This window comes from Oreochromis aureus, linkage group 1 (genome assembly GCF_013358895.1).
Source record: "Oreochromis aureus strain Israel breed Guangdong linkage group 1, ZZ_aureus, whole genome shotgun sequence".
Taxonomy (NCBI): domain Eukaryota; kingdom Metazoa; phylum Chordata; class Actinopteri; order Cichliformes; family Cichlidae; genus Oreochromis; species Oreochromis aureus.
The window spans coordinates 40,259,582-40,274,614 of record NC_052942.1 but is presented as its reverse complement, the minus strand read 5'-3'; the positions used below and the strand labels follow the sequence as shown (position 1 = coordinate 40,274,614).

The 15,033-nt window shown below is 43.4% G+C and overlaps 1 protein-coding gene across 3 annotated transcripts in view; it reads left to right on the top strand.

The window, feature by feature from the left end:
- Positions 1 to 87: 87 nt before the first annotated feature.
- The window catches only part of efl1 (elongation factor like GTPase 1), an 82,438-nt gene continuing 67,492 nt past the window's right edge, over positions 88 to 15,033 (top strand). Inside the window, exons 1-12 of one of the 3 annotated variants that reach the window (XM_039614055.1) lie at positions 88 to 175; positions 4,617 to 4,785; positions 5,256 to 5,323; positions 5,405 to 5,489; positions 6,016 to 6,149; positions 6,643 to 6,780; positions 6,886 to 7,106; positions 7,982 to 8,105; positions 11,588 to 11,667; positions 11,904 to 12,040; positions 12,139 to 12,261; positions 13,089 to 13,188. In XM_039614055.1, the coding sequence (XP_039469989.1) occupies positions 4,695 to 4,785; positions 5,256 to 5,323; positions 5,405 to 5,489; positions 6,016 to 6,149; positions 6,643 to 6,780; positions 6,886 to 7,106; positions 7,982 to 8,105; positions 11,588 to 11,667; positions 11,904 to 12,040; positions 12,139 to 12,261; positions 13,089 to 13,188 (1,301 nt within the window). In that variant the 5' untranslated portion in view covers positions 88 to 175; positions 4,617 to 4,694. Of the gene's footprint in view, positions 176 to 4,210; positions 4,302 to 4,467; positions 4,786 to 5,255; positions 5,324 to 5,404; positions 5,490 to 6,015; positions 6,150 to 6,642; positions 6,781 to 6,885; positions 7,107 to 7,981; positions 8,106 to 11,587; positions 11,668 to 11,903; positions 12,041 to 12,138; positions 12,262 to 13,088; positions 13,189 to 15,033 lie in introns of those variants that run through there. The other 2 variants (XM_031738336.2, XM_039614057.1) reach the window with 2 other exon arrangements.

Sequence of the window (15,033 nt, the reverse complement as noted above, 5' to 3'; positions counted from 1 at the left end):
TTTTGGGAGTAAAAGACGTTTTTGTTGGAAACAAAAAGAGACCAGCTCCTGTCTGAAAGTTTGGTGAATGTGAAGCTTTTTTTTAATCCCAGCTCTTCTTCTTCACTTTTAACTTTTGTTGGGGTGGCCGTGCCCCCCTGCCCCACCTCTGAATTCTACACCAGTGCCTGCAGAGGTAAGTCTGGATGGTTTACACTGGTTATGACATTGTTAGCCGTTATCATCATTAAAACCATTATCAGCTGGGTCATGACACATTCTGGGTGAGTTAGAGCAAGAAGTGTGTTAAAAAAACAGATTGTCACAAATCAGATTATATATTAACTGGTATCTACACACTACTAACATACAAGATAACACACAAAAAGTGCCTCCAGCCGCCGATCATTGATGTGTGTTATGTCCGTGTTTATAATGATAGCCTGTAGTCAGCAGTATAAAAGAAGCAGTTATGTAATAAATAAAGTAATTTTAGAAGTATCCCTGTGACTCTGCATTATTCTACCTGTTCTGTATTTTACATCATAATCAGTTCTTTATATAAGAAGTGATTCTTATTGGGGGAGGGGTGGGGGTCTTGTTTAAAAATGGGAATTTTTGGGTCGGGGCAAGCAGTTTTTTTTTTTCTTTTCAGGTGAATTTCCATTTAGGGTTAGCAGTGTCAAAATGAATTCTAAAAGAATAAATAAATACATTTTTAAATAAATGTGTCAATAAAAGTTAGAAATAAATAATTTATTAAATGTTTTAAATTAAATGAATAGGCATTTAATTCATTATTGAAATGTTTAATTAATTCCAATTCTAATTGATTAATGAAGTATTTAATTAATTATCTAATGGCGTATTCCATCAATTCATTTTGTCACTCCTTTTTTTTTTTAAACTTTATTTGAAATTATAAAGTGAACAGTCAGTCATTCCAGTTCAGTTTGTACAATAGACATACAGGGCAAATAGAGTAACAATATACAGTACAATGAAATAAGAGGGATGTGACAGACTTCATAACAACTTTGTACTTGAAAGTTGTATCTGTGACGGCTCATTCGTTAAACATTTCTAAATGAATTTCAATCAATGATAAACCTTTTTTATTGGAAGTTAATTTAAGAGAGTTTAAGTAATATTCAATTTCAATCAAAAACAAATTAAATGATGGGGTTGAGTTTTGAAATTTACATTTATGTATATGGAATTTCCCTAATAAGATATAAAGATTGACAATGGCACTTTTTTTTTCTTTAGTTTCAAAATAAGTGATAATGTTTTTTCCTTCAATTTTGATTTCGTATGTTGTTTTGCACAGTATATAATTTTCAAGCTCTCTCCAAAAGGTAGCACAAACAGCCATAAAACAAATGAGTAACAATTTCAAGTTCAGTTTTACAAAAGGTACATTTTCTATCAATGTCACAGAATCTTGAAATGTATGTGTTGGATGGATATATGTTATGTAATATTTTCAAATGTAATTCTCTTACTTTGTTTGTTATACAAAATCTAAAAGGAACAAGCCACGCTTTATCCCAATTGATATTTTCAAAAATAGCATTCCAAAAACAACTTCCCTCTTGGAGTTATTTTCTTCACATTATACAAACATTCTCTAATATGTTTATTGGTGCATTTCTTGCTTAAGAGATAAATACCATTTATATAAAGAGTGTTAACAGATGCATGTGGTGTGTTCTGTTTTTTGTAGCTTTTCATCAACTCAGTCAGTCCGCTGGGAACGGACTTTATTACTGAGCTAAAATCCTTAAATTTGATAGGGAATGTTTTTTCTGTAATAAAGTCATTGTAACTGAGTAGTTTGCCTTCAGAGTCAAATAAGTCTTTTAAATAGATTATATTTTTATCAATCCAATTCTGCAAATATAGTGATTTGTTCCTCTTAGATAATGGATCTATGTGGAGAAAAGCTATGTGAATAACATAATTTCCAAGCCAACAATGCCTGTTGATAAAATGCAGACATTTTAACTGCTAACTTTGATATACTGTAATTACAAGACAATAGGAACTGCAAACCTCCAACATTTCTAAAAATGTTATGTGGAATGAAATGTCATAATGATCCAGGAGATTTTAAGCATTCTTTTAGTCATTTCACCTTAAATGTATAGTTCATGTCCATGAAGTCCAGAAGGCCAAAACCACCTTTATCTTTAGGTCCACAAAGCAATGATTTTTTTGAGATGATGGTGCTTATTCTTCCATATAAAGTTAACAAATAAGTTATTAACATTTTTACACGTGGAATCATACACATTAAGGGAAAGGGCTGGATACACAAATCTGGAAACACCTTCAGCTTTAGTCAAAAGGATTCTACCAAAAATTGATAGGTCTCTTTGGAGCCATAAGTTCAGTATAGTTTTAGTTTTTTCCATCCTGGGAGAGAAGTTGAGTTGTTGACGCTCCGTGTCATTCTTACTAGAGATGGCACGATACCACTTTTTTATGTCCAATACCGATACCGATATCATAAATTTGGATATCTGCCGATACCGATATGAATCCGATATTGTGTGTTTTTTAATCAATAAAACTGTTTTTTTTAATATCTTGCTGCATTTTGTATAAGTTCATACTCAAGTTTAAATAAACAACAACACTAAAGCTATTCTGTTATACCTGTGTGTAAAAAATACACTGCACCCAAAATATTTCATAGTTCAGCAACACTGATCAATCTAATAAACTTAAACCTACTCCATCCTCCCTATTCTGGTATTTTAAAGAGTACTTAGCAGAAATATTAAGCAACCTAACTAATAGGGTTGCAAACTCCCAGCAAAAAAAAAAAAAAAAGGGAACCACCCCCACCCTCCACCTCATGATGCTTAATCGATGTATCAACTTTAATTTGATGCAGGGTGAAAAGAAATGCACAGAAACAAATTATTTTTCAAGAATAATTAAATAGATTCAACATCTTTCTTCAACAGAACTGCAGACTGCACAGATGGTACCTTCCCAAAGGAAAAAGTACTATAGCTTACTAGGGTATATTAGACTTAACAGTTACTATATGCAGTAATGGACTTCTATACATTTTACATCAGATTAAAACTTTGGGTGTAAGATTCAGATAATTATTTATTAAAAGCTAGACATTTTAAATGAGAATAAGAAAGAAAAGTATGTCTTTGTGCCCCTTTTCCTGTTCATGCCCTATCGGCCCCTGGCTAAACTTTGCTAGATCCGCCCCTGCACAGTTACCAGTCAGCTACGTAGAAAAGGATCCTGGTGTAGAAAGTAATATTAAATACATTCTAACAACAGCTTATCAAGGTTAAACGTGCTGCTGTTGTTCAGCCGCTGGTTTCCTCTTTGTGGTGCAAAGTGGGCCAAAAACAAAGAAGAGAGACGGACTCACGACAGAAAAGCCGATCAGCTGATCGTTAAGCAGTTTCACGATTGAAGTAGCCGCAGGAAGGTGAGGGAGAGGCAGTCGCTCCATATATCGGTTGTTAAGCTTAACGTGGGAACGCTTTACAAACATTCAGAGATGAACTTACACACTTGCTTTACTTCTCTCTGGGATAACTTCCTCGGAGATGAAATGCTGGCTACAAATACACACAGCCGCTCTATCACATGACGCATACTGCTGCAACGTGCTACGGTTATGAGCCGAGTTACGCTGTGTTGCAAGTTTTGTGAGATGCTTTTTTGATATTTAATGGATCGGATTACATTTTTTATTTTTCGCCGATATCCGATCCAGTAATTTAGGTCAGTATCGGACCGATACCGATATCGGATCGGCCCATCTCTAATTCTTACAGATATGAATACCAAGGTATCTAACACAGTTTTTGACAGGAATATTGTATAAGGATTTGACATTTGATTGGTACAAACAGAAAATTTCACATTTAGACTTATTTAGTTTTAATCCAGGGGCAATTGAGAATTCGTTTATTAATGAAATAGCATTTTCAATCTGATCTTTGTTTTTTAAGAATAAAACGGTGTCATCTGCTAGTTGAGTCACTCTTATTTCTTTACCAAAAATAGATAAACCTTTAATAACTGGGCTATTCAAAATGTGTAATGAAAGTAGTTCAGCCACAATCAAAAATAAAAAGGGTCATTTTGTCACTCCTGGCCCTCCATAATCCTCCTCCGTGAGGTTTACATCCGTTTTAATGCTGACTTGGTTTGAGAGGCGGCGCGTGAACTCAGCGGCTCCAGGATGAAGCTCGTTTTTCCCAAATGCTCCTGAACGCAGCTAAGACGTATGCCAATGGGCGTGGTTAAAGTGCAGCATCAACTTCCGGGAAAACAACGTGAGTCGGGTGTCCCCCACATGTTTGTAAGATGCGAGCTTTACCCGGCTCGGTTTGTGTGTTTAAGAAACAGAAGAAAACAGTCAACCCGATAAGTGTCTATTGGCCAAATGGAACACCGGAGCAGGCAAAGGTCTTAGTCATTAAAGAGCTGATTTAATTAGCTCGATTTAGACTCCCGGGACGTCGCGTCGCTCCTTTAGAGCGGAAGTGTGCTCTTCCTCTTCTTCCTCCTCTGAGGAGTTTGTGGTGGTTAGCCGCAGAGTTAGCGGCTCCTCCGCTGCCGGCTCTCATTCTCGTCACTCCGTGTTTTAGGGACTTATCTGACAGGTCCAACCGGTGACCGTTGGTCCGTCCGTGCTTTGGCGCCGTGGCTTGTTGTCGGCGTTCACGATGGGACACACCAGCCTGGAGAAGATCATCTCCCTGCAGAGAAACCCAGCCAACATCAGGAACCTGTGCATCCTGGCTCACGTTGACCACGGTGGGTCAAAGTTATTTATCCCAGTTCTCATGTGAGTCACTGTGGGGGGATAAACAAGCACAACGAGCCAAACTCGATCGAATATTTAACCGAATTGCTGTTCGGCGGGACTGCCGAGCAGGTCGAGTATGAAGAAGGGGAGCTCTTTAATCGTTAGTGCCCAATTTAATATTCGGCACACTTTATTTACTTACAGCCAGCTGCTGAGTGGTACACACACACACACACACACACACACACACTGTGGGATGCAGGATTTGGCGTGATGTATAAAGTGACCGACATCGGCAGCATCATTGTGTTCTCATATGTCTAACTACAGCTATACTGCTCAAGACTTTGAATCTTTATTAACACTCACAAAAGCATTTTACAGATGTTCTGTATTCGTTTATTTAGAAGTGTTAAACACTGATTTTGTTCCTGAGGGTTTCTGCGAGGATGTCTTTTAAGTTTCTGCCTGTTTTCAGGTAAAACTACTTTGGCGGACTGCTTAGTGGCGAGTAATGGCATCATATCGAGTCGACTGGCGGGGAAGGTTAGTGACTGTTGGCTGCAGAGTTTCTTTGGCAGGTCGGAGCAGGTTTCTAACTCTTTCTTCTTTGCCGCATCTTCACAGCTGAGGTATCTGGACAGCCGGGAGGATGAACAGATCCGAGGAATCACCATGAAGTCCAGCGCCATCTCCCTGCACTACTCACACGGTAACGCTCCTTTGGTGCTAACCCTGTGCTGTTCGTCCGACTGGCTCATGTATCTGTATGCAGGGGGCAATCACGCTCACATTCTGCATTCGGTGCATGTTCTCCCCGTGTGTGCGTGGGTTCTCTGCGGTCTCCTCCCACAGTCCAAACACATGCAGTTAGTGGCGTTGGCTTAACTGGTGATTCTAAATTGCCCACAGGTGTGAATGTGAGTGGTTGTCTGCGTCTCCGTGTTGTCCTTTGTGATAGGGTGGCGACCTGCTCAGGCTGTGCCCCGCCTCTCGCCCTGTAACAGCTGTGATAGGCTCCAGACTTCTACTGTAAAAACTGATATTGAGTACCTGCATTATTAACACGCACAGAATGTCATTTTTCTCACTTTAATATTGGATACATCCTGGCGTGAACAACGAAACCTCATCTGAATCCCCGGCCCCCGTGTGATCGTCCTTCACCTGTGCTGGACGCTGATGTCGGTGTTTGTTTGATGCTAATTGCCGTTCTGTGTTTGTGCGTCTCGTCTCAGGCGATCAGGAGTACTTACTGAATCTGATCGACTCTCCGGGTCACGTCGACTTCTCCTCAGAAGTTTCCACCGCTGTCCGGCTGTGCGACGGAGCTGTTGTAGTTGTCGATGCTGTGGAGGGAGTGTGTCCGCAGGTAAATCTGCTACCTTGCTGTTCCAGAGATTCACTTTAAGGACGAGAAATGTCATTTACTGTGGATTCATTTTGCTGAAGTTTAAGGAGCTCGGAAAGAAAAACGTCTGGACATCTTCAAGTTTCTTGAAGATGTTTCACTTCTCATCTGAGGAGCTTCTTTAGTTCTAAGAGCAATTGGTGGAGAGTCCCAGATTTTCCCCTAAGATGTCCTCTTAGGGATTTCTTATCTGTGACCCTCTTGGGACGCTCCCTTTAGGGCTTAAAAGTCTGGGACTCTCTCCGCCACCAGATGCACCCGAGCGAGTTTGATTTCTAAGTAAGGTGTTTTACCCCGAGCGCTCCATCCTGCCCTAATCTAATAACACGTCACGTTTAATTCATAATAAACGGCGCACCCATGAAATCATGACCAATGGATTCAAACGTGTGTGTGTGTGTGTGTGTGTGTGTGTGTGTGTGTGTGTGTGTGTGTGTGTGTGTGTGTGTGTTAGACCCAGGTTGTGCTGCGTCAGGCGTGGCTGGAGAACATCCGGCCGGTTCTGGTCATTAATAAGATTGATCGGCTCGTTGTGGAGCTGAAGCTCACGTCTCAGGAAGCTTACACTCACCTGAAGAAGATCCTGGAACAGGTGAGGACCCGGCTCTCGTGTCACAGCCACAACCACGTTTTACCGTCTAACCAACACCTGCTGCCTGAATCGTTCGCTTCGTGCACCTGTGATTTGTCCTCGCAGGTGAACGCCGTGACGGGAACTTTGTTCACATCTAAAGTTCTGGAGGAGCGAGCGGAGAAGGAGGAGGAGGAGAAGAAGGAGAAAGAGGGCGAGAAGTCAAGCGGAGACCAGGTTTACGACTGGAGCGCCGGGCTCGAAGAGGTCGACGACTCCCACCTCTACTTTTCTCCCGATCAGGGAAATGTGGTGTTTGCCAGCGCCATCGACGGCTGGGGCTTCAGGTGAGGTGGCGTCTACTCACGGAGGGAGCAAAGCTTTGTTTGCATGCTGCAGGACTCAGAATATGAGCTGAAAGGCTCCGGTGCCGTGGCTCAGCCTGTTCGTGAGGCCGTGATATTCATGCTTGTGTAAATTAACTGACCGGAGTCAGTTTTAAGGCCCAGCGTTTGGTTTGAGCACAGCCCTCAGTGCTGTTAGGACGGCCCTGCAACTGGAGACAGGTCAGAGTGCATAAGCATGTTTGCACTTCATGGAAAACACGTTATAGATTATTCTGTGCAGACATGTGTGCAGAATATGCTATGCTAAGCTATGAAGCGCCTTTTGTTGTGATTTGGCACTATATAAATAAAATTGAATAAGACGTTCCATCATAAAAAGAAATGAGCCTTTAATGCAAATGTGCATATATATTTATAATATACATAAGTGCAGGAAGAGTATTCATTAAAATCCTCCAACAGAATAAAGGTGCACGCTTTGGAAGAAAAGCAGACAGGTGTGTGCAGGCTGACGTCAGGTTTGTTTCAATCTAAACAGAAGCAGCAGGTTAGTTTAAGTCGAGTTGTGTGTACACGTTTGCGCCCTGTGGGCTGAGTGCAGTTCAGGAAGATCGTCCAGCAGATGGCGCCGTTCTTAAATGTAACATAAATACAGACCCAGCAAGCGTTTCCCTTTCAAAGTAAAATACGTTAAACAGATTGAATTAGATTCATGACTTTACATGAATTAATATAAAATCAATTTTGAGCTCCACTCAGCTGATTAGCCCAGGGTTAAAGTTCACGTCTGTGTCACTGTTAGCCTTTAAAAAAAAAAAAAAAAAAAAAAAAAAGTAGTTTCTGGATGTTCATGAGGCTGCTTCTGTGTTTTCCAGCATCCGGCAGTTTGCTCACATCTACAGCGAGAGGATGGGCATCAAGAAGGAGGTGCTACTGAAAACCCTGTGGGGAGATTTCTACCTCAACATGAAAGCCAAGAGGATCATGAAAGGAGCTCAGGTGACACAGCTGGGAGGTTTGTGGCGTAAAATAAAGAGTCACGTCTGCAGTCAAAGCTTCCTTGTATGATAGTTTCTACAGAGCACCTCGGTGTTTGACACGTTTCTGCACATGGACAGATGTCCGAGACGAGCGAGCACACTGCAGGAGTACAGAGAGCAACGCTTTGCCTCCAACTGAGGAAACGGCGTTCAGGTCATAAAATCATTGGAGAGCCAATAAAAGCCGAGAACAGTAAGATTTATTTTTAAACTCAGACCTTAAAGTCCTTACGTTGCCAGAATCAGCTGGTCTTTGAGTCACAATTGATGAGACGAGCGTAATAAAGCAGTTTATCAGCTGATGAGGTTCTCCACACAAAACCCTGAAATTCAAAGCAGTTTTTCCTTAAACTGTTGAAGTCTTCATGTTTTTCTGCACCTCCTGGCTCCAAAACACGACCTGCAGCAGGTTCACCTGTCAGGTAACCGTGCACACCTGAAAGGGAGCAAAGACAGATGCTTGCAGTTAAAGTTGTGATGTCATTTAAAGGTTTCCAATCAAAAAAATAACCAAAAGAAAAAGCTGAAGTATCACTGTGTCGATGAGGTGTTTACACCTGTCATTTTAAATCGAGGCATCAACATTAAACCAGTTATTCAACTTTTATTCCCGAGACAAAAACCTTCGGGCAAGTTTAAGCTCAGCTTAACACAGACGAGTTTCTACTCAAACACCAGAATCAGTGCGAATGCTGTAAGAACTACATTTATGGCTTTCAAACTTAGACCCCGCCTTTCCAACCAGCCCACTTAATGTTTTATTTGGTGCGTCTCACTTTTGAGCCACGGTGAAGTTTAAAGTGCAGCTATTCAGACAAAACCAGACAAATAATCCACATTCAGACCAAGTGAGCACACAGCAGCATTAAAAGGAGTTAAACCCCAACTCCACCTAACCAGATAATCCTGTGGGTGAGCGACACCCAGCAGACGCGGTCTGAGTACTCACCTCGCCGCAGTCGAGACCAACGGTCACAAAGTCGCACTTTAAAAAGATTTGAGTCCAAAATGCAGCAGGATGATGACAGTGGGTCAGACTGAGGAGGCAGCTTAAATAACCAAGACTCAACCTGCCCAGGTGAACAGCATCAGGGTGATAGGCTCCGCCCACCTCTACCCACAACTAGCCTGCAGTGAAAATGACTCACAGATGGTATAATTACCTTTGGTGTTTTTATTCTTAGCGCCACCATCAGGCCACATTTCAGTCACATGCACAACTAAAGAAATAATAACTTAGAACTGTATTTATATGATTTTATTATATTGCACCTTATAAAGAGTTTACACAGGAAAATATTGATGAGGGAAAATCCCAATCAGACAAACATGACAGATGCAGCGATGTTAAAAGCAGAAATGTATTAATGGAGGTGAAATCAGAAACCGAAAGAAAAATCTGAGTGAAACATGAAAAGATCAGATCAAATGTGTAAGGCTGGACCTGTGCTGCGTTCAAGTTCTGCCTGCTGCGCCGGTGAAATCAGTGTCGTCAGAGACAAGATCAAAAACTGCAGCGAGTATCATAAACCCTTATCCAGATCAGACAGACGAGCGCAGCTCCTATGCGTGTTCAGAGGACGGCCTGCGTGGCTGCTGCTCCGTGTCTCTGGATCTTCATTTAGCCATCAAACTGACGCCTTCCACTCGAGGCTCCAGCAGTGAGTCAGTCCCCATACTGTCCCGGAAACAAACATGTTCACACCCTGATACACAAACTCTTTGGTCTCTGTGGATCGTTTCCCCTTTCATAGCACCTGTGCAGGGGAGGATGTTTCTATAACTCACCTGTTTAAATTGTATTAAGGATTAAAGTTTGAATTATTAGGGGCGTGGCCTCTTTGATGGACAGGTGGCTGTAACTGGACCTCTAGGCCGTGTTTGTGCTGTTGGAGCCTTTTAATGGCATCATGTGACCAATAATATGGCTGCTGTGAGATCACTGTACTAACAGGCCGTCCAAGAAGGCGGAGCTCCGGTTTTTGAGAGTGAAATTCAAGGATTTTATTTGGATGTCACTGAGCACCGATAGCAGGACCTGTGTCTGAGGTCCTGACCGAGCCAGCTGGCATTAGCGAGGAACTTCCTCGTATCTGGTGACAGCCACAGAGGTAGAATCACAAAGCAGTCGGTGATAGCGTGTTGGATTTGTCCATCTTTTATATACAGTGTGTGTTAATAACCAGCTGTAGCTCTTCTGCTGCTGCTCGGCGAGAGGCTGAAGTCCCACCTGACCCGGCGTGTTTATCGGATTGGACCGGTATCCCCCGCCTCGGGCCCTGAATGGTGTGTTTCTGTCTGGGCAGCGCTGCAGCTGTCAGGGGCGAGCGGAGGAGGCGTCAGTGCCTGCAAAGCAGAGCAGCGATGGAGGGCTGACCTCTTCTTCATGCTCGCTCATCATTCACAGGCACGCCGGCCCGTGAATGACAGGGAGAGGCTTTTTAGCAGCACACTCACAGGATGGGAATGAGCTGTGTGGGCTGACCTTCTGAATCGTAGCTGGATGCAGTCGCTCTGTGTCTGCAGAAAAACTTCCTCTCCTTTACACTTTCAGTATTTGCTTATTTGCTGTTTGTTCTCAGGTGGGAGAACACGGGTCGTCTGTTGGGTGTTTTTTTCCCCCCTCTTTTCATGGATCTATCACATCATGTTTTAGTGTTGTGTTTGTTTACAGCTCATACAGGCTTTAGCACGCTCACCTGTTGATCTGATCTTCCTGGTAAAAGCTGGATTTCAGCAGAAGTAGATGAGAAGTGTTGCATCAGTGAGCTTCTCTGATGTTAGCCACAGCACAAACATGTTACCTGAACAATGACATAAAGTCAGTGAATATATTTAGTTTAAAACCTGTAGGTGGAGTCATGCAGCGTTTATAGTGAATGCAGTCAAAGTGGATGTGTTACTGCTTTGCAGGCTGCTCAAACCTGCATTCTTTCTAGTGTCCAGCAGGGGGCAACTCCTCTGATCGTATAGAAGTCTATGAGCCTCCCGCTCTCTGATTACAGTAAACACTTTACAGTTTATGGTCTCATTTGCTAGTTTTAAGCCTTATTGAATAAAACAAGATGCTCATTTTTGAAATGGAGAGTAAAACGGACAATAAGGACAAGAGGAGGTGACGCGATGACCTCACAAACACACGTCAGGGAGGTGAGTGGCAAAAGAGCAAAAACAGAAAGCCTTCAAAATAAATCAGGAAGTAAAGACAGAGAATAAACTCTCACAATGAAAAAGTTATAAATGTCTGATTTGGCAAATCCAGCAAACGAAGAACTTTTAGTGGTTTTATTGTTGTCATATTGGTTCTGAATGGTTCTGGTTCTGAATGGTTCTGGTTCCAGGAGGTCTTTGCTGTTCTGGCGCGTTTTGGTTTGTTTCTCGTAGGAAAACCGATTTCTTGCATTGATCAGATTTTCTCCTCCGTGTGCGACGTCCCTGCAGGCCAAAGGAAAGAAGCCGCTGTTCGTGCAGCTCGTGCTGGATAATATTTGGAGCTTATATGATGCAGTCGTCATCAGGAGGTTGGTTAACTTTTATTATTTCAGTAAAATGTTGTTTGAATATGTAAAATGAGTTTTTATTCATAACCTTCTAAGAAACATGAGGAGGCAGCGATGTTCCACAGACTGTTCTCAGCTCTTTTTCCACCTGTCAGGACGTTTCCACACAGAAGCTGTGATGTTGTCAGAACAGGTGGGAACGCGTTCCCGACCCTGCGGCCATAACCGAAGAACTTTTTCTTTATTTAAATCCCCAGAGACAAGGAGAAGGTGGAGAAGGTGGTGACATCACTCGGGGTAAAGCTGATGGCCAGAGATTTGCGTCACTCCGACCCCAAAGTCCTCCTGTCGGCCATCTGCAGCCAGTGGTTACCCGTTTCCCAGGCCGTCCTTTGTATCCTTTGTCCCGTGAGGTGAGCGTGTCCCTCGGCAGGACGTCAGCACGACATCTTTGTCCCGTCTGTCCTCGGTGATCTTTAACACGCGCTGCAGCCATGGTGTGTGAGAAGCTCCCCAGTCCGTTAGAGATGGCGGCTGAGAGGGTGGAGAAGCTGATGAGCGTGGGAGCACGCCGCTTTGACTCGCTGCCCGAACAGACGCAACACCTGAAAACAGGTACACACACACACACACACACACACACACACACAGTATTTGTTTGGGATTTCTAACCAATGACAGGAGCACTTTCATGAGCATGCCCAATCATCTGTGCAGATGCATCGATGCAGTGTGTCTCCTCCTCTGGCTCGTGTAGCTCTGGGCGAATCAGGACTGCTGACACCAGATCAGCTGTTTTACTCGCCCCGCCCTGAGGAGTCGCTGTCTTCTTACTAACGAACGAACTAAAAACATTTTTATAGATTTGTTTTTGTGACGTCTTTTTTACTTTCTTTTATATTTTTGGACCTAATTTTACTGTCACCTTGTCCTGGTTGTTTTCAGCCTGACTGTTTGACCTCGTGTTGGTATCAAACAGGAAGCACGGCCTTCAGACATGCACAGATATGGGAAACAGCGCAGATCCTGCATCAGCTGATTTAATTTACCTGACTTCATTTAAGGCTGGTTATGGTTCGCTTTAGACACTTTGGACTAATCTGGCATTCAGCAGAGCCTCGTCATGCAGTCTGTGATCAATAACTCTGTGCAACTCCTTAATAATCACCATTAAATGCCTTAAAATCAGTAATTATAAAGAGTTATTGTTGAACCCACAGATAACAGCTGTTTGCAGTGACCTTTAAAATTGGTCAGTGACTGTGTGCTGGATCCGTGGCTTTAACGTCTGGCAGTAATCATCAGGCTGATGAAGGACCTGTAGCGTCGGGCGTGTCGTCTGTTTGGATGAAGGATTTGAGCGTCGTGTTGAAGCGTCACACTGTGTTTGGACAGGTGTCGTGTGTGTTTGACTCTTTTCCTTCATTCCTGGTGTTTTCCAGCATTCCTGCAGTGTTCGAGTGAGGAAAACGCTCCGGTCATCGTCTTCGTGTCCAAGATGTTTGCCGTGGACGCCAAGGCCCTTCCTCAGCACAGACAGAGGTAGCTGTGTGTCTGTGTGTGTTCATGCAGGGGTGTGTTACTGAAAGTAAAACATTACTTATTTACTCAAAGCTCTCACCAATAAGCTTTATGTATCCTCATCATCAGAAGAATTACAGCCTGTCCACTTTAGCTTTATCCACTTTACTTGGTGCTGACCTCGAATGCTGCAGTCTCATTATTGTGACCGTTTGCAGTCTCACTAACTTTGAAACGGTTGCTTCAAAGTTGGAGAGCAAGTGTGAGCCTGCTCGCTCAGTCGCTGCCTGCTCGCTCAGTCGCTGCCTGCTCGCTCCCTCGCTCAGTCGCTGCCTGCTCGCTCAGTCGCTGCCTGCTCGCTCAGTCGCTGCCTGCTCGCTCCCTCGCTCAGTCGCTGCCTACTCGCTCGCTCAGTCGCTGCCTGCTCGCTCAGTCGCTGCCTGCTCGCTCCCTCGCTCAGTCGCTGCCTACTCGCTCACTCAGTCGCTGCCTGCTCGCTCGCTGCCTGCTCGGTCAGTCAGTCACTGTCTTTAAGACATATTTGGTGCATCCAAGGTGTCGCAACAGCAGAAATGGGTCCTGATGAAAGCCTGAGGGATGTGTGTCTCCTCTGCACCTCCAGCTCTGGTGCACAGTGATAAACTCTCAGTAACACAGGGTCAGTCTATGAGTTTGCAGGTGAGGCGGGTCAAGCTGCCACTTCCTGTTGAAACAGTGCAAAAAAATTTGATGCAGTCACCGGGCAGCTGTTTGTGTTGGCAAAATGTAGAGAGCAACATATTCTGAGTATCACAGTACTCTGACCTCTGACCTCAGATTAAAGGCGTGAAAGGTCAGATTTTCAAAAACTGTCTTTTATCTTTAAAACTCTGCTGCTTTTGTTTCTGACGGCAACATTAAGGAAACCATGCTGATATATGAGGATTCTGAATGTCACAAAGCCATCTCACCCTCCGACATTAATGTGTTTGTGTGATTTATAATATGGATTATGGGCATTAATATTTAAAGAGCTTGGAAAGAAAAACTCAAGGAAGTCCTTGAATTCAAGGAACTTAAAGAAGTTCCAGGCTCCTAGGATTCGCCGAACCTGGATGACTGAGAAGCTACACGTTACTGTCAGTAATTATTTATTAATGTTTTGTATTTGTTTACTTAAGAGTACTTTTACTTTTTTATGTTACATGAGTGTGTGTGTGTGTGTGTGTGTGTGTGTGTGTGTGTGTGTGTGTGTGTGTGTGTGTATTCATATCTTTGTGGGGACCCGTCCCCACGAGTATGAAGGCATCTTTGTGACTCAAATTGTGGTTTTAGTGTCAGAGTTACAGTTTCTGGGTTATGGTTGGGGAAAGCATCAAGTCCATGACATGTCCTCACTATGGTGTGTGTGTGCGTGTAGCCAGTAGGTGGTGCTGTTGTCACGCCTCGTGGCCGTTTCAGCCCACTGTCTGTATTTTGAGGATCTTAAATGCGTCTCCAGAAACACTGCTGATTATTTTTGCTGAAGTCGTTTTGCTGTTTATTGTGAAATCAGTGCTCTTCCTGTAGCACACAGTCAGGGATGAAAATGCTTCCTGTGAAAACAGAGGCGCGTCATGACGCGAGGAAATGTGTTTTCTTGTAAAAAATCCATCATCTGGAAACGGCTCTATTTTAGCTCCACGTATATTATCAGAAAGAAAGGAGTGAAAGGTTTCCGTGCTGGAGGCAGAAGCTGACGTCAGAGCGTGTTGTCCTGTGCCTGGCTTCCTGCGGTGCCTCTGTCTCGCTGAAGCACCTTTACCTCCAGTTTCTCTCTTACTCCAGGAGGTTTGGTGGTAGGACACAGCTGTTAGCCCTCTCCGATCCGTGCATCCTTCCCGGAGG